Here is a 19,285-nt window from a genome sequence, read left to right on the forward strand (position 1 = left end):
CGTTTGTCCAACTTTTTGCGACTGCGTTTGTGTGTGTTTGTGTGTGTTCGTGTGTGTTTGTGTGTGTTTGTGTGTGTGTGCACCATCCAGTTCACCACCCCCCACCCCGATGTTTCGTCATAATCCCTTCGATTTGACAAGCTCATTAACTGAATGCCGAAATTAAGCTTAAACGCGTGTGTTTTCCTTAAAGACATTCGAGTTTATTTAATGTTGAGGCAAGAAACTATCCAAGTGTAGGTGAAAACAAATGAGTGCTTAAAGCAGCGAATTCCTCTGGCGGTAGGTCATACTGAAACCCGTCTCCACATCCCGATTCAAGGTGAGGTCATCGCTGGAGAAGTGCATCATGTAGGGCGGCGAGGCTGCAGAATGGAATGGAAGCCACATATCAGGCGCTGTTCAAAGGGCATTCCCCCTACGCAACAAGAGCAACACTCACCATAAACCAGCAGGTTGTCGTTGGTGCCGCAGTAGTAGGTGGGCTGGTAGGCCATGTTCTTGGCCAGAATGCCCTGCGGTATCATTAAGTAGTCCTCCTGTCTGCCGGTCGTGTGGACAGTGGCGTGGCAGAACTCGTCGTAGCCCTCGCCGGAGTCCGACTGCACGGACATCGAAAGCTTGCTAAAGGAGTATCTATTACGATATGAAGGAGGGGTTTCATCAAATTTAAGATATAAGCTATAATTTAGCCCTACTCACTCGATCATACTGGCTGTTGTGGCAGACTTGATGCAGATATTGTAGCTCAAGTCGGGCATATAGTTGCTGATGACTGAAGTCTGGAAGTTGAAGCTGCGAATGGTGCCCGACAGATCGGTGTAGTACTGCTGACAGCCGGGCGGAGCAAGTAGCTCATAGTCCGCGTGGTGGGCGGCGAAGATGTCCCTCAGATCCTGCAGAGAATTGGTGGAGGTTGCCAGGCCGGCAGAGGTGCTGGAACGACGTCGGCTGCTTGCTGGCGGACCTTCCAGCTGGGTTACAATCAGCCTCCAAACGGGTGCAGTTCCTCTGGAGGTGACGACAAACGTTAGGGTCACCTGGTCGACTCCCGCAGCCGCATTGAAGGGCAGGTACAGGTGCTGGCCATCGTTTACTCCGCACAACTTGAAGCCACCCGCCTCGAAGTAGTCCTGGCACTCGAGGACTCCATCCGTGTCCGTGGGCTGCTGCATCACGAACTGCTCGAAGTCGATTCGCAACTGCTGCACGTTGCTGCTAAAGGCTTCGATGGTGTAGGTGTTCAAATCGGTGGTTAGGACGCCAGGATTCTTGATGATCGTCCTCTTCTGGCGCGTAGAGGCGCCCACTTGAAGGTTGGCTACCGGAAAAGAGGGAATTTTAGTTTATCCTAAGAACAAGATTGCTGGCTCTTAAATATTTTATTTTTTCATACTTGTATTTACTCGGTTTTTCACTTCTGCGAGAAACACTTTAATAAAATTTATATTTTAAAGGAGAACCAACTCATTAAAAATGGAGTGCATTACACGTTAGTACTTCTAAGAAAGCAATAACATAATGTTCCAGTGGCCATAGTATTATATTTATTGACCCACTTTTCCTGTCAACAACCAACTCACTTTCACAGCAAACGCCGTAGGTGCCGCAGTATCCATTCACGGTGCCCGACTGCCGCATGCACTTGAAGCGCGTGAGGCAGGTGCCGGTGGTGCCGCTGTTGGTGACGCAGCTGTCCGCCAGGACACTCCTCCGCCTGGCCTGGCGCCACAAGCCAGGCTCCTGGGCGCCGGAGGCCAGGGCGCCGCTAGTGTCATTCAGCGTTTGCGCCTGCGCAATGGCCAGTAATCCGGAAAGAAGCAGCAGCGTGTATCCAATCATAATCCTCGGTTTCACTCAGGTTCTATTCACCCACGCACTTTCACAACGACTGTGTGGATCTTTTGGGGGTCGCAGCGCTTATATAGCACTTCTTGGGCCCAAGAATCCGAAAGATACAGCTCGCAGCGCTGGCAGCGATGCGGTGATGCGGTGATGAGATTTTCGTGTTAGAAGCAACGGCGTGTCAATATTTGGTAAGAAGCTCGGTTCGTCACCTACCGGCATGAATATTCAAGCCAGGCTAGTTGCGCCTATTAACTTGCTTGCTCTTGCCCATCGCCGATCGAGTTGATCGAGTCATTGAACCTCGACGAGTGTCCATTACTGTGATCTTAGATCTGTCAAAACTGGGTTATGTTTGCACACTCTTTTGGGAACTGAGACGGGGCTGAGTGGCTGGCTATCTCATTATCATCGATGATGATGATGACGATGATGTCAAAAAGTGAAAAGAGGCAACAAGTGTTGGAGGGTGTGATTGAGTTGACAAGACCCCAATTAGAGCCAAATTGCACAACTGAAATTGGGCCTCAACTTCGATAAATGCAGTCGGGTTCTATTCGTAGTCGAAAGTTGTTTAAAAAATCTACTTATATACATATTTGCCCATCAACTGATTGCCTCCAATAAACAACACATTTATCCAATAAAAGCGCGGTCAAGTCGGTTTGTATAAAACCTTATCACTATTCACTGGGGATTTTGTTATTTAGGAGAAACTTTGATTGCTGTAAAAGAGAATAGTCGGCGATAGATAAACAATTTATTTTTAGCTTTTTAGTAAACATATTTTTTGTTTATGTACGTAATTATTGGTGGAATAAATACAATTCTGTATGGAAGCGGGGAAGTAACAACTTTATAAACACCAAAAAGTTATTATCATCATTAGAAGTTCAAGAGTTAAAAAGGCCTTACAAGTTTCAGGCCAAAATCATAGTACTCCTTTGTGAGGGTATAAGAAAGCTTTTTGAATGAAAATAGCCTAAATAGATTGCTTAGACTTTTCCCCACTGATAGGGCAATTAAAAATACCTTTTCCATGGCTAAACAATTGTTTGCGATTTCGCCATCAGAATGCAGGTGCCCCCTTGGAGCGGAGCGATAAAACCAATCGATCATGATTGTTGACACTGGAACCTGGACAATTGGACGCGATTGGAGTGTCAGGTGCGATTGCCGGCGGGCCATAAAAACCCATCCACTGACCGATGTGCAAACTCAGAACTATGAAGAACTGCATAGCAAGCGCCCTGCTCCTCCTGGTGGCCGTTGCGGCCGCTCAAGCCGCTTCGGTGGCCACGCCCACCTGTGGAGGCTCCACCTCCTCGAAGAACATCAACCTGGTGAACCCGACGAATCCGCCGCGCGTGTGCGAGTACCACATCAAGCCGACCAGCAAGTACGTTTGCCAGCTGAGAATCGACTGGGCCATGACCTTGGCCCAACCCACGCTGGAGTCCGATGGTTCGGGCCTGACCTACGCCGAGTGCACCCGGGATGCCTTCGAGGTCGATGGACTGAAACTGTGCGGCACCGAGGTGTGGCAGCACATCTATGTGCCCTTCAACGCCACCGACGGTGAGTCTGTGGTGGATCTGGTCATTAGCTTGGCCGATCGTGCCGGAGGCAGTGGATTGCCCGCCGCCTACTGGGACATGACCGTCACCCAGCTGGAGTGCCCGGTGGGAGCCTCCGTTCGCTCGCTGGCTCTGGAGGAGGAAGTCACCATTGAGAGTCGTGCCACCTCCAACCAGGATGGCTTCTTTGTGGCCCCGCCCGGCTGTCGGCAGTACTTCCCGCAGGCCAAGGGAGCGGTGAAGTCCTTCAACTACAACGACGGCAATGGCATCTATCCGTCCCGCATGAACTACGCCATCTGCTTCCGTCGCCAAACAGATACCAAGACTCTAACGTGAGTAATGTAATATATAATTCTTTGATATTAACGTAATTTAACAATTTGTTTAAAGCATTCGCGCCTATGACTTCAAAGTGGGAGATGTGGTTTCCGCGTCCACCCTGATGACCGATGAGAACTGCTACAGCAGCGATAGTACCAACGATCTGGATGCCGATTTCCTGCTGGTGCCACAGGCAACCTTTGAAGATAGCCACAAGCACGCCACCTACTTCTGTGGCTCCATCAACAAGGATGTGGTCATATCGAGTAAGTTTCCAAGAGCTTTTTGGGGGCGAAAGCTCAGGTAACACTAGTGAACAAACTTTTGAGATTGGCAATCTATTTCTATATTATATATACATTTTCAAAATGAAAATCAAATTGAAAATTAATTTCCCGAAAATAATACCTTTACACTAAGTATTATAATATCTACCAATTTTTTAGGCAACAATCCCGGTCCTTTGATGGTGCTGTTCAACAGCGACGACATCTACAGGCAGAATGAGGCTGGCTTTGCTTTCACCTATGTCGTGTCCTAAGCGGCTGAGCTTCTTTGATTTCGTAAGCTAAACAAAGAATTTGGCAATAAACGAGGTTTAAATAAAAGATTTACCGAGTGTTTACTCAAGCATTAGCGTTGGACAATCAAAGAGAGTCGTTCGGCAGACTTGGCAGCTACAATCGTATGGGAATTTGGGGCTTTCGTTTTCTATTCCCAGTGCTTTGCCCTATCAATTACAGATAATTGAAGACTTATCAGAACAGACGCGGTATCAACATTTGTCTGCGACAATTACCAGACAAGCGATATATTATCTCAAGAAGCCCGACTATCTAGGTGTTCAAATAATGTGAGACAATCCATCAAGTGGTTCTCCAATCTATCAGATTCCAATCTTGGCGGAACTTTATCTAAACGCCTGTGAGCTATTTGAGATAATATCGACGTGGGTGAACTGTGTTCTAAAGTGGAAGGAAACTCTGCATAAACTATGTACTGAAATTGAATGCGTAGTTGTTTAGAAGCTTTGCGATTTTTATCCTGTGAGATAGAAGGAGTTTCAATAAGCTTCATTGGTTGAAAGCTTCAATAATATCCTTAGCCAAAGCAGTACACAAACTATATAGCTTTCAAAAGCCTACTGTCGGAAACGTAAATACTTTCAGACTATCAACAAGTGTTTGAAAGTATTGTCTTGGGGCCGTTCCCCCAAAAATATTTACGTTGATAGTATGAATTTTAAATTAGAATCTGAATGCTATTAGAGTAAGGAATAGCGATTATAAAACTTGCGTTTTATTAGCGGCGCCAGTCGTTTATCAAAAGCAGCATAGTCCCATAATCTGTATTTTAATTCGTTCGACTTGGAGCAATATTCCTTATCAGCCTCTTCAAACGCAGCGCAACAAGTTGCGAGCAACATTAGGTGCCCTGTGCCGAATCTGCTGCCGTTCGCCGCGGTGGAAAGCTTTGCTAAAGCTCGGAAAACTCATTCTTGGAGGCCAGCGCACTGTGGGTAGGAAACCATTTGAATTTCGAAAAATAAAACTTAATAAAGAAATAATATGTACGTTTTTTTGTGAGTGGTTTATGGTTATTGTGAGAAAATCTTAAAAAATAACAAACAGAATGAAAAATCTAAGAAATATTATTTTACATTACAATTTATGCTTTTACTTATTTTTAAAGCTTGTATTTTTTATTTGATACAGCTTTTTAGCCAAATGCTTAAACTGTAACTATTTTAAGAGAAGGTGCCCCTGTCTGCAGAGGTATCCCCTGAATGAGAGATTTACTTGCAATTTTTGCACCTTTTCCCACTGTGCAGTGATAAGACGCGCAATGCTTACGGCTAGCTGCAGCAACATGTTGCGCAGTAGCAGCCACGCCGGCTGCCAGCCGTGTGGCATGCGGATTTGACTTCAGTTGCCGTCCAACTGCCGCGTATTCGGAACGCTCCTCGCGCATCCGAGCCGGTTCCACAAGCATATCCGAAGCCATTTTCGAACGGTGTGCGCGAATCGCTCATTAAACCCAAATGGGTGTACAATAAAAAGTTTTAGTCCCGGCCATTGAAAAGTGTGTGTGCTCTACTTGTTCCTTTATTATCATTTTCTCCAAGCCATTGTCATCGCTTTTTGCGTGCAACGTGTGGCGTGCTGTGCCGTAGTGTGGTGTGAGTGGCCGGTTGCGAATGCGAGTGCGTCGCTTAAATGCCAATTAAAGTGGCAGGCGTTTAATCAAGTCAAGTCCCAGTCTACGACTCCGACTCCGACGAAGTAACCCACTCCAACAACGCCGACGGTGTGACAAAAGAGTCTACAGGAGTCCTTGGCATAGCTCCACTCTTCAGTTTCCTCGCCATCCTCACCATCCCCACCATCCCCACCATCCTCGGCATCCTCGGCAGGCAGCGCACATTCACGAAATTCCCAGTGAAAACATAGCCATAAATTAACAACTAATTCAATTAACTGCTGACAACGTCAACGAGCGCCGCTTGGCTGCAGCTTGGGACCAGATCCTTTGCCAGGAGGCGGGCCAGAAGGGGGCGAGGAAAAGTCACTGCATCGCCGCAGGATATGCGGCGGGCTGCCTAGGAGGAATTCCTTGTGCCAGCCTCCTTCTTCACGGTAAGCCCACGGTTCCCACTCACAATGGGTGAAATATTTCAAAGCGCACACATGCCGCTGCTCGCAACCGGAAATTATGAGGCCTGTGCGTTCCGGCGTACATTTTCAGGCGACTTTATCTGCTTATTCCAATCTCACATTTTTCATGTACATAACTATCGGTCTATTGTATTATGTTATCACCGAGGATATGCAAATTTGTATGGTTGCGGGAACATTGTCCATTTAAAAGAGTTTTAGAGCTGTGCTTTTAACATGACAAGTAAATTTAAATTCAGTAAACAATTTTAACACAACACTTTATTTTCCAGCTTATTTGTACATCTTTTAGAGAAAGAAGATATGATTAAATTGGTAATATGTTTGGGAGTTTTCTAGAAACTTTTAATTTAAAATCCATTTAGTCTATGCTTAAATCTACATAAAAAAGTTTATGTGACGCACATTTTTCTAACACTTTTCATGGACTTACCCTTGTTAACTCTGATAAAGAGTGAAGAATGGCTGTCAAAGTGGAAATCGGAACATGCGTTTCAGACTCTTTTGTATAAGTGAAGTCCTTAGAAGTTGGCCCAGCGAACAAATGAAATATTTGAGATGTGCTCCCAAGTCATGGCCATTATGCAAATCACAGATTGAGTGGAAAACGCCCAAAAGGATTTAGTTTTGGGGCCCATTCCATTCGACATTCGGCATTCGGCATGTGAATCGACTTTTGTTTGGCTTTCGAATCCTGGGTAGCAGCTGCATAAATCAATGGAGCAGCATTTCTCTCGGTTCGTTTGATTTTTGATTTCCAGCTCCATGATGACGCACGTTGTAAGGCCATAAATCTTGCGATCTGGCCGGAATGTCTTTAATTGTTAAGCGCACAGACGGCAATCTGCAATCTGGAATCTGGAATCGGCAATCTGCAAGTCGACGATGATTTCACAGCACGACGCGACACTATCATTATTGTGCGATGATCATGATATATCTGCCGTCATTTGTCACTGTAACAAGTTGAGCCTGGCGGCCAAAAGCAAACAATTTGCCACCGGCTAAATTCGCTGTTTGCTATTTCTTATTTGCTGTTAGCCGTTAGCTGTTAGCCATTTGCCATTAGCGTTTACGTGGCGCCCGAACTGCACCGTAGATGTCATAGATACAGATACTGGGCCCAAGATACGTGGGCATATTTACAATATAATCGTGGTGTGGGTGTGCATTAGCTTTTACTTTAAACAATAAATTCTAGCGGAGCGCTATCTCTTAGCCGGGAATATTTTGGACCACAGAATGCATTTCGCGAACTATATTATATTTTGCTTTCCTTTCTCGCCGCTTTGTTTATGTCCACGTGAGCCAAATGCGGCGGCTAATGAGTAAATATTGTCAGAGATAATACCCGAGTGCATAGTAGCCGTTTGCTTTCTGGGGCTTCCAGCAAATGGACGACTCTCGAGAGATATAAATCAGTGCTCTCGAGCTAGAAATGCAGGAAGTATCTTCTTTTTACTAGAGTAAATACTGAAGTCGCTTAGACTGCAACTGCAAACAGATAAGGCACCAAGTTATGATTCGAAATGCTTCCAAAGTACGTTATTAAAGTGCAATAAACAACTCATGCCCTCAACATACAGACAAAAAAGTGCAGGCAATTAAAAACTCATTAAGTGGAGTAAGAACGAAAACACATTTCCATTTCACATCGAAAATTACTTCTAATTTGTTTATTATTGTTCACAGAAATTTGATCAAAACAATCTTGAAAACAGCAATACCTATACATGAAAATTAATATCCAACAGAAATGGCTATCTAAATATAGCCTACGTTTATTCGTTTCGAGCATTAACATTCTTATGCCCAATAAACGCAGCCATTAGTACCAAATTATTTATTTAACCATTAATGAATGTATTTGGAAATCGTTGCCACTTTGCCAATATGAATGCTACTATGCTGGATTCTGTTTATAAAAGCAGGCTTATGAGTGATTTGTCGGATGTACGAGTTCATGTAAACACAATCAAATCAAACACTCTTTGACAAGCCCTCATCCTCGTCGGTTGTGGGCCAATATCGATTGCCCTATTTGTTATCAATTGCCATCATTCGTGGCTTTGGTCCACTGATTGATACATCCCGTTTCGCCGGTTGCCAAATTAATTTCCCTCGCAGCCATTTCAACAACATGGTTGCAAAGCGGTTACGGATTTGGGCATCAACGGTGTTTATTGTATTAAGAATTTTCCAAATTAATTGCGAATTTCGGCTATTTTTGGGTTCAGTGGGCACGAGTTTTCCTCATCACTAAAACCGTCAAAAAAAAGAAAAAAGGGGAGACTGACAGGTCTAAACAATAACAAAATGCTGGCGCTGATTGAACCGCTCAGTGCACAATTTCAATCAATTTTTCAATTAATTTTCATTGCCCCGCGTGCGGCCAGTTTGGAAGTGGGCACGATGATCAAACGACGTAGAGATCGCACGGCCAACGTCATTGTTAAGGCCAAATCAGTATTGGCCGCATCGCAAATGCAGGCAAATGTAGGCAAATGTAGGCAAATGCAGGAAAATTAAAATAAATGGTTATGGGACTCCATAAAGCATTACAATATCACAAGGCAGGAGCATCGCGAACTGCCAACGTGACTCACACACCCAGGCCATGTTGGCCAAAGACAAACATGGCCCTCTGTGTGTGCGGGTTCAATTAACGTGGACAAAGCAACTTGTTCTTGGTCGCAGGGAACCTGGAGTTGGAGTTGGAGCTGGAGATGGCTAGAACTCCAGCCTGAAAAGGCAGCGTCCAGATTGCAGCTTCCACAATCAGCCGAGCCAGACGAGCTGGCAGAAAAAGTTGTTAATTGGAATTTAACAATCTCTAAAAGCGTCTAATGGATGCGATGCGTGCTCTGCGTCCCGGCCGGTCGACCAAGCGATTTGCCCCACTGTGCGACTGGGCTACCAGTTTACCCACTCTGCGCTTTATCTGCCGGCAAATGTAGAAATTAAGTTTCGCCCGGCCAGATGGATCCCGACCGAGCGACTGTCAGTATCGTTTACGTGCCGCCGTCAGGCAAAAACAATCAACATCAACTTATTTGTCTGCTGGCCAAACATCTCAAAGTGGCCAGCATCGCAGACGTAGCAGCATCTGCTAAATCCAGATAGCCACAGAGTCAGTTGCTCGCTGCTTCGGTGTCATGACCATTCCGGGTCCATTTCTGGGCCTGGGCCTGCTTGCCCATCTGCTGAAGGAGTCGTGATTTTATTCCCCACACACTGACGCAAAATTGGGTATCTAATTTATATTAATCATATTTAAGAGTGGTAATCCATCATTTTATCTAAATATTTAAATGCCATTTATTGAATGCTTTTGGGGCTTACTTTTTTATTCCTACACTCAAGATAGGAATGCTAATCATTTTTAAATAATCATGGAATGGTTGTATATTTAGCGCAATATCTATTTAATAAGATTCCACATGAGCTTAAAGATAGTCCCGTATAGAAATAGAGAGAGGTAGAAATTAACCTATAATTTATTATTTGAAAATTAAAATATGAGAATACTTATTTCCTCGCAGTGCATAGAGCACAGGCTCGGCTTGCATTCTTGCGGCGTCATTTAGTCGTGGGCTTCGTAACAAAGATCGTTAGCTGTAGGAATTATTGGAGCAGCTTTTCCAGCGGCTTTATCCAGCCGTCAGTTCGAGTGGGGAAAATAGTTTCTCACAGCTGGCTCTGCCCCTCTGCCCCTCTCCCCTCTTTCTGCCGATGACAGGTCTCGGTTTTGGGCCCACCTGCCGGCTTTTTGGATGGCCTCCTGGCCTCCCTGGCATTCCTGACAGCCCCGTGCTCCTCAGCTCCCTTGGATCCCTTGGCTTCAGCTGCCGGTGACAGTTCACGTCACCACAGAGCCACCACCAGCTGGCGGAAGCTTCTTTGTGCCGCCGGCTGGCGCTAATAAAGCATCACACACATCCGCATCCAGGCCCAGGTGGCCAGCACGTGTGCTGCCTGGCCTTTGATAAAAATGAGAATAAAGATAAAAAATAAACCAAGTCAAGGGGCATCTTGTGCTCAGCATAATTTGCGCTGACATTAATCAATTGCATGGGCGTGGGCTTGGCAGGCGAGAAAAACCGCTCCGCACTTGGCCATAAATTAGCAGCCGCATCCACGAAACATGGCCAGGAACACCTGTTGGTGGCCAGCACTTCCGATTCGGGCCGCTTTTGAATATGATTTGCAGCATCGCGGTGCGGCGAACATCGATATGCTCTTTAGATAACGCCGAGCAGCTTCCCTCCGCAGATTGCAGCCCATAAATCAGCCGCACATTGCAAGGCTCATGCTCAAGCTCAAGCTGGTGGCCCTTGTCCGACACACTGGTTGTCATTAGCTGGAACATACGGCAACATGAGGCATGTGGCAAGTAGACACATTTTTGTGGCCCACAAACATATGTATGTATTTGTATGTGCCAAGACATCGGCGCCATTGACACATGACACGCCCGTTTATCGCAGCGGAAGTCGGCTGTCGAATCGGCACTTGGCCATTTGGCTTCTTGGCCAAAAGTGTTGACAGCTGCAAATCAAATTGTCATTAAATGTTCGTTTCAGGCAGAAGCCTCTGGGCACTCCTCCAGAAATAGTGTGCCGTCGGTAATTGCAATTAAAACAATTTTACGGAGCGTGTCGCGCCGACACATTGACAAACTGCGCCAATTTACGTGGGAATTCGGGGCGGCACTCAAAACTTTTCGCCGGTTGAAAAGTTGCAAATTGTTTGAAGCACGGTTGAGTTACAAGTTAACAAATGGTTGCAACGGCAACTGATACGTGCATATTTTCAGTCCTAGTCCTTAGTCCTTGGCAGGAGCTTGAAATACGATTTTAAAATTGTTTCCACGATGGGGGTTTCTTACTTTCTTTGATTTTGAAATACATTTCTTTGATGTAAAAGTACATTAAAATGGCACGACAACTCTTTGGCTGACTTACTTTATTATTTAAGATCCGGATTGACTAATATTTGTATATTATTTTATAAAAATATAATTATTTTCATTTTATATTTCGATACATTACCTTTATATTTGTATAAGTACAAATAGTTAGTAGAGTTTACAATTCAGGTCCCTTTTCTTTTGTATTATAAGTTTCAACGAAATCTATGACTGCTATATTTTAATTAAAATAAATAAGCCCACCAGATCTTCTGAACATGAGTAGCATTTTTCCACTCAAAACAGTGATAAGATAGTTATGAAGTCCAAAGATATGGGTTTGCATTGATTTATATTAAAAAGAAGAGCTCTAGATTAGTTCGAAAATACTTATATCAGGGAAAATTCCAAAAAAAAGATTGTAAAATTCCTCCAAGACATATGCCATATGCCATTGAACTCTCGAGATGGCAAGTGCGGGCCCTATTGAAATTCTAATGATAAATCGGGTGCCTGCTTTGTCTGGGTAAACCAGGTTAGCGGTTGTGGCCAACGTGCCGCCAATGCTGCGTATGCGTAATATTTATGGCACGACGCACATGTGGCAAGGTTCCAAATGCAAGAAGCTCGTCAAATGGCATAAATAAGCACATCTCACTTGGCAATGCGTTGGCTGCTTCTCTATGCAACATGCGACACGAGTATTGCATTAGAAAAGAGGTGGCACCGACGTTGCACCCACACCATTCCGTACGCCCTCACAATTCTGGCACGCATCTGAATGAAATGAGCAATCAAAAAGTGCGCATAACTTAATTAAAGATGTAGAGAGTGGAGAAGTCGGGGAGGGGAAGGGTAATGTGGCCAAGTGACCACTGCCAAATTGTCGCCTTTGTTGGACACGGGTTTTTCGCGTTAAAAGTTCCATTTGAAGTTCATTAGCATGTTTATTGGGTTGTTTAGTGTCCTTACCGCCAGCAGCCGGTCCTGTAATTACTCGGTTTCCGGGAACAGAAGTCGAGACTTTCAGCAACAAATGTTGCAACATTAATTAGGACACATTTGCTGGAAATTCCCTTTCAATTAGAGCCCGCTTTTATGCGACAGGATCTGCTCGAGTGTCCTGCGAATGGATTCCAGCAGTCAAGTGCCGCCAGGCGGGCGAAATGTAGTGGCACTGAGCTGCGGATTACGAGTAAGTCGGTCAAAGGTCAGCTGCTCTTAATGTGCTCCACCGCAGGCTTTAAAGCTGCTGCCCCACCACTCGACCTTTGGCTAAATCTCGGCTAATGAGTTCCAGAGTGGTATAAATAATGCAAAATGTTTCACAAATACACTCTGAGGGGGCACGACCACACACCCATTTATCGGCAGCCACGGAAAACAATGGTGCTTTGAAACAAAAGTTAAATAAATACGCATATCACACACATTTTTGGGTACTCATACATACTTGGGCGCACTGGAAAACAACGGACAAACTTTAACACTTATTTAATATACATACAAAAACTGTTAGGTTTATAAGCAAGGATAAGTTGTTGTGCATATAATTTACATATCTGATTTGTATACTTCTTTAATGCAGATATGCAATTATCTGTCTCAATTTAAGGAAATCCTTTTATTTTAAGAGCTCACAGATTGTTTCCATAGTTGATTCCCAATCAACACATTAAAATGGAAAGAGGCATGATGTTTTGAGAACACTAACGGGATTAAATAAATCTCCAATCGATCATGAGATTTCTCCTTGTGCAGCTGTGCAGCACCTCAATCTCCAGTGGGGGATTGTTTTAACAAATGTCCATCTTCGCACGCCTGTCTCGTCTCGAGTGAGTGGCAGATGGATTGGCAGCAAGTGTCATTTCCCCAGTCCATTGGAATGGACAGTGTGCTCCACCCACCTACTCGTTGGGTTGGTGGATTGGTGGGTGGAACCAATCAGTCGAGGGGCTGAAACTTAAACCAGAAACTAATTGAAGTTTTGCGGGTGCTCCGTGCTCCGACATAATTCCGCTTTTGTACTTCCAGCCATAGCAGCCATGCAGCTGATCCCATCAGCAAAGCTCCGGGTCTTCAGCTCGTCATTAAATCCTTTGCGTTTCGACTTTGGTCAGTTGATTAAGTATGCATAAACAGCAATTATGCCGCCCCTTGGGGGCGTGTCCGCGTAATTTATGCTAAGTTATGGCGTATTATATCTATTGCGGACCCATTTCGCTCGCTTCTATTACCAAAGACGAGCTGCCTGGGAAAAAGCACAAGCACGAAGCACGAAGCACAAAAGTTGGCAAACAAAATCCATACATTAAGCATATCCTTTTTGCAGGAGCCTCCCTCTAGAGCTCCCACGGCCATAGTAACCCATTGAAATTAAAACGCTCTATTGAAGGAGCGTCCCTTTTTTGTGGGGCACCCCACAAAATCTCCCTCCAAACAATACTTTTAAAACCTTTGTTGCCTTTTTCCGTGTGCTCTTTGCGGCCACGAAATTGCAGGTAATTAAGATGCCGCCCCATGGCATAAAGTACACAAAAAACGGCCAGTGAAAAACGGAGTGTGGCAAAGGAAAACATAATTCACTGTCTGAAAATTCATTTCGACATTTCGCTTCCCTTTGACAACGCTGCTGCCAAGAGGGCTGAATTTTCCTGCTGCTTTCACTTAAGGATTTTCCCCGACATTCGTTTTCCTTCGCTGTGCAGATGGAGCACCTTCTTGGCCATCCTCTCCTGCGTTAAATTGAGTGTGAAGTGTGCTAGGCATTTACTCAAATTGGAGTATAATTGACTACAAGCCATTTGTTTTGAGCAGCGGTTTTATGGCGCTATTAAATATTCTTTTTATATAGTTAGCACAGGTCGTAAATAACTCTTGAGGCCAATAATTTGGTGGCATCATTTCGCGATTAGCAAGAGCAAAAATTATAATGTTCACGTACTAATAATCATAAATCTCGCTAAACAGCTTTCAACACATAATGCTTTCATTAGAAAAGAGGGCATTAATTCGAAATTATAATATGTGAATATGCAAATGAGACACTAATATTTTTGTGCATTTATGTATAATCAAAGTTTATTTTCCAAACAACAGAACCTAATAATGCAAAGCATGGTGCTCCAACCAATCTGAAAAACTGCGCATGAGGGCGAATGTTGCATTCGTTTAACCCACTTGGCATTCATTGTTGCATGCAGCATGAAATATGGAAAATTATGCTTAGTCTGGTGAAGGAGAATGCGGCAACCGAACTGCATTGCTAATCGGGATCGTAAGAGCTACACAAAGAAAAGTTTATAGCTACTTATATTGGCACTATGGCACTATACAAAAATTTGTCATATTCTAAGCATAGTTTTAACTACCAGAATACGAGTTTTTCAAAATCCTTACCGATATTAACATTGAACGATTCATTAGTTTTTAATCGAAGACATTTGATCTTATTTTGTATGGTTTTATTTTAATAAGAGAGATTACACTTTCATTATAAGTTAGAATTCAATTTTGCTCTGTGCATCATCTGCATGCTACCAATTCACATTAAACTAGGCAAGTAGAATCTGGTTAAACATGTGCCATAATGCCATAATTTGCCAAATGCACAAACACAAGGATATCCAGGAGCAGACGTCCTTCCCGAAACCACATGAGCTGAGATTTTTGGCCAGCGACACTGTCGCCCTGTGAGATAAATTTGGCCAAGTTTATTGAATTATCCAACAGTTTCCTCGGCCATCCAGATTCCAGATCCAGATCCAGTTGCTCGACTGGACGGGACAGCTTCGATAAATTGGCAACATGGCTTTAATTGGCTCCGAGGCGTGCAATCAAAACAGTTTTCGATAACGCGCCACGAAAGGTTCAAAGCCCAAAGTTCCTTTGACATGGCCTGCGGCTGCAACTTGGCTTTGCTTTTCCTTTTCCTTTTGCTTTTGCTTTGGTTTAGGTTATGGTCTCGTCTGTCGTGGGCGAGAAGGCAAATCAGATAAGCACTTAATGCCAAGCACACAATGTGGCCAAGAGTTGTTGGCCAGGACACAAACACACAAACGCAAGCTCACACACACGAACGCAACATACATACACATACACGCTTGACTGGCTTGTAATGGAATTGCGATTGTATCTGGCAGATACATTTGTGCTGGAGGTCCACAAACGAACCCATTTGTTTGGCAAGCAGATTTATGCTCATGCTCATGCCGTTGTCATCGGAAGCCTAATTAAATATCACAGGCGGCCGAAGTTCGAGGCGGAAAAATTACACTACAACTGAATTAATTAAGCCAACAAGTTCCACTACTTCGTTAGTATGTAGTGTCGTCCGTCGCTCGGTTTCATTACCAAGAAGTCGGCAAACAAAAGTTTGCAGCTGTCGGCAAAGTTTATGATCCGACCTCGAAGAGATAGCGCAACAAGTAAATTCCGACTTAGCACGCGCCATCGGCCAAAGATACATTTAATTAATTTTTGATTCCACCAGATACTCAGACAACTAGTCGTATCTTCGGATGACGCAGTTCATTGCTTGTACTGATACAGATTAGATTCGGTTCCAGCTCGCAGCTTACTTCGGTCTAACAACACTGACCACTTCACTTAGAACTTATGAATTTGATTAAAAACTTTTCCTTTCACTCTAAGTGTTATTTAAATCGAAATCAATTGCATGACAGTTACAACTGGCCATAAATCGCGTACAAATTCCAGTCGAGCAGGCAAAAGTCCCAATCTAACTTTTCCTTTGTCTGCTCCACATGCAAAATTAGGCACAAACTTTGTGAAATCGAAAGCGACTCCAACACAAAGGTCCCAGCACTCAGTGGCCCATCACTTGAAGTTATTGAACCTCGACTGCCGACCATTGTTTCCCCATTATGCATGCAGGAGCGGATCAGCGGATGCGGGGCACGAAGGGCGCGTCTGACAATTACACAAGCTCCCTGCAGCAAAGTTCCACAAAGAGCAACAGTTGCGGCAGCCACAAAGAAACTCAGCTGCAACTGAAGTCGCAGCAGCAACACAAATGTGCCAAGCCAACAACAAAGGCGGCAGAAATAATATTGCTCATAATAGATGCAAATGCTGCAGGCGTTTTGGGAGAGTATACAACTGCAGTATAAATATATACAACTTAGATACAATTCTACAACTAGAAGAGGGCAACTGATTTAAGCGAACATAACACAAACCCAAATCATTGGTATTTCTCCAATTAAATGCAAATATGTTCATTTAAATCTTGCTGTCTTATTTAAGCACTTTAAGATACAACTCAATATAAGTACATTCAACTGAAAAAAAACTTGTTTTTATTTATTTATGCTTATACTACTTGCTTATCATTGAAGGCAAAAACTTCCCAAAAATGTGAACAGCGTATATAAAGAAAACCATTTGGAAAATAACATCCCAACATCAAAACATCAAAATACCAGCAATGACAGTCGTTTTAAGAGAAGCTAAGCCCGCAAATGTGAATTTCCATATGAATAGAGCAACAATTGTCCAAAGGCGGCGCAAATTGCAAATGAAATGAAATATGAAAATCAAACTGACTTCCCCCCAATTGACATTAGCTGACTGCCAGAGGAGAAACCCATTTTTTTTGGGGGGGGGCAGGAGGTTTTGGGTATGGAAATGGAAATGGATGGAGGTGACGAGCACAAAACAATTCTACTTGGGCGCTGACAATGGCTTTGGCCCATTCTCCGCAACTTGCCTGTGAAAATTCGACTGGTTTTCCTTACCCGGGTGTAGTCAATTGTAAACACATTTAAACAAAACTCAACGAGACGTGCGGAAAATTGCTGATATGAAAAGTGAAAAGTGCGCCGAGGTCGTGTGTTTGGGTATCCGACGGGAATGCTGCCTACACCAATTTGTGTGGCCAAAATTGTGGGCGAAAAACAAAATTGGAAGGGGCAAGGATGAAGATGAGGTCCTAGCTGAAGGATCCGAAAACGTAGGCTGGCCGCAAAATAATGTTATTGATATGAATTGAGTTCGTTTCGCAGGATGCGAAAGTGCGTGAGCTGGCCAAATAATTATCTTGGCTTCGTGTTCGGAAAACTCCAATTTGGAGCACTAATTTCGGATGGGATTGTAGTAAAATCAAATTAATTGTGAGCTAGCGTCTGGGGTGTGAATTAGAAATATTGGAAAATTAAATGAGCCAAATAAATTCATTTACCTTGGAAAACGCGTCAGGGGTCGGTGCTTTCAATTTTATCTGCAAAACCTTCACATCCTTTATGGCACAGTAGCAAAATAAACGTAATAACGACCAGCTTTTCATTACAAGAATAATTTGTTGTAAACTTTTTGTGGACCTTAGATGTGCTGAGCAATTTCTCAAATTTGTTCAGAGCTTTGTAACTTTTCAAGACGCTTTTAGCCACAAGTTCAATGTCGTTTTCGTTACTGTTTGAGTTGAAGTAACCCACTTTAGCCACTTCGCCCGGCCATATTTCAATTGGACTACAAAGTATTTGTCGAAAAATTCCCCCGTCCTAGCAACGGCAGAGAAATAATCAAATTGTATGATGAACACGCCTCGACTGGAATTATTATAAGAGGCAGCCTGAAAACAAATTCCCAAGCTCACAAAAAGTTGCCCAAACAATAACAAACTGAAAGAAATGTGCACTTGAGCCGCGAAAAAGTTGGAAAGGGGGAAAAGTACATTTATTCCCCGCGAAAAGTTCTTGAAATCAAAGTACGAAAGCAGCACAACAAATAAGCGCAGTTAAAGTACGAATTTTCTCACTGGCTTTTGCCAAATGACAAAGTTAAATAACAACTGGGGAAAGGGATCCTGCCCTGCTTGTTGCCAGGACTGTCACTCTTTGAAAAGGATACGGCACATGCACAGTGCCTCTGAGCAGCTGCTTTCTTGTTCTTGAGGTGCTATGCTACACATATACTACACACATGAAGGCAAACAGTGCCGTTCAAGACATTAGTACTTTAGTACTAATTTAAATATATTTTTATTAAAAGGGATAAACAGGAAATAACAATATCACTATATCTTATGTGCCTGCTAAGCCTCATGATAATACGAATGGTTTGTTAAGTAAGATAACCATCTTGAGATCTATTGTTGTGGCCGAATCTGTGGGTGTTTAGGGTGTGTGCCGAGCACTTTTGAGTAGACCGCAAGACATTTGTGAAAGAGCAAACAACAGACGGCAAACAAAGTCCATTTCAGAACTCACACCTTGCCGGGCTCAGACATATGCAAATTCAGTGCGCGAACAAATTGTGCAATTGTTGTTGGGAGGAAGTGAGAACAAGGCATTTAGCACGTGTGGCACGTATTTCATTTCAGAACCCAGCGCAAACGCACCTCCATCTCCAAACGGCGGAAAAGCAATGAACCAGGACACAGGTCGACTACATAGGGAGCTCCAAGGATGCAGAGCAACATGGTAGCGAGTTGAGAGTAGGACTGAAGGCAAGATTGTGGCGCAAATGCACTTAACGCCGCCGGTCTCTTAAAACTCCGCTTTTGGCCGGCTGGCGAATTTAAAGCCTCATCTTTCCTTAATCCATTGCCGGTCCTGTTTTATAAATTATTCCATGCCATTAGGGCTCGGCTTTCACGCTCAGCGCTCCATGCTCCACGTTCGCCGCTTTTGAGTCCGGAGCCAAGTGGGCAAGTGGGCAAATGTGTGTGCAAAATAAATAAATCGCTTGTTCTGGTAATCTCTGGCAACATTTTTATGGCCCTCTCCTCAGCCTTCCCAGGCTGCCCAACTGGCCAACCAGCTTAATCCTGGCTAACACAGATACTTCCGGTTGTGGTGGAGCGGTACGAGTAGTGTCCCTTTTGTCGGATCTGGGTTCTGGGATGTGGGATCTGGGATCTGGGATCTGGGCAGTGCCTGTTGAGCGATTCCGTGTTTACAGTTTATACTTATTTGAAATATGAGCTCCTTTCC

General features: G+C 44.0%; 3 protein-coding genes across 3 annotated transcripts in view; 2 read left to right on the top strand and 1 right to left on the bottom strand.

The window, feature by feature from the left end:
- Window positions 1-226: 226 nt before the first annotated feature.
- LOC120445911 lies at window positions 227-2,140 on the bottom strand. Its single transcript, XM_039626569.1, has 4 exons — window positions 1,584-2,140; window positions 703-1,321; window positions 443-636; window positions 227-365 (listed from the first exon to the last, which is right to left on the bottom strand). The coding sequence occupies exons 1-4, from the start codon at window positions 1,840-1,842 to the stop codon at window positions 259-261; spliced, it is 1,179 nt and encodes a 392-aa protein (XP_039482503.1). The 5' UTR covers window positions 1,843-2,140; the 3' UTR covers window positions 227-258.
- A 907-nt stretch (window positions 2,141-3,047) lies between these two features.
- On the top strand, window positions 3,048-4,354 carry LOC120446626. The gene is made up of 3 exons (XM_039627686.2): window positions 3,048-3,757; window positions 3,816-4,012; window positions 4,193-4,354. Exons 1-3 carry the CDS (start codon window positions 3,054-3,056, stop codon window positions 4,285-4,287), a joined length of 996 nt encoding a protein of 331 aa, XP_039483620.1. The 5' UTR covers window positions 3,048-3,053; the 3' UTR covers window positions 4,288-4,354.
- Window positions 4,355-5,659: 1,305 nt separating this feature from the next.
- LOC120446139 (calcitonin gene-related peptide type 1 receptor) overlaps window positions 5,660-19,285 on the top strand; it is a 28,364-nt gene continuing 14,738 nt past the window's right edge. The window contains exon 1 of the mRNA XM_039626964.2: window positions 5,660-6,382. The gene's annotated coding sequence lies outside the window, so the exon portion shown is untranslated. The remainder of the gene's footprint in view (window positions 6,383-19,285) is intronic.

This window comes from Drosophila santomea, chromosome 2R (genome assembly GCF_016746245.2).
Source record: "Drosophila santomea strain STO CAGO 1482 chromosome 2R, Prin_Dsan_1.1, whole genome shotgun sequence".
Classification (NCBI taxonomy): domain Eukaryota; kingdom Metazoa; phylum Arthropoda; class Insecta; order Diptera; family Drosophilidae; genus Drosophila; species Drosophila santomea.

Bases quoted from the DNA above. Each gene is read 5' to 3' on its own strand.
- LOC120445911 (XM_039626569.1), bottom strand. From the start codon at position 1,842: ATGATTGGATACACGCTGCTGCTTCTTTCCGGATTACTGGCCATTGCG. The intron at 637-702 runs GTGAGTAGGGCT...ATATCGTAATAG, and splicing joins ACAACAGCCAGTATGATCGA to ATACTCCTTTAGCAAGCTTT. The intron at 366-442 runs GTGAGTGTTGCT...TCCATTCTGCAG, and splicing joins CGACAACCTGCTGGTTTATG to CCTCGCCGCCCTACATGATG.
- LOC120446626 (XM_039627686.2), top strand. From the start codon at position 3,054: ATGTGCAAACTCAGAACTATGAAGAACTGCATAGCAAGCGCCCTGCTC. The intron at 3,758-3,815 runs GTGAGTAATGTA...ATTTGTTTAAAG, and splicing joins ACAGATACCAAGACTCTAAC to CATTCGCGCCTATGACTTCA. The intron at 4,013-4,192 runs GTAAGTTTCCAA...CCAATTTTTTAG, and splicing joins CAAGGATGTGGTCATATCGA to GCAACAATCCCGGTCCTTTG.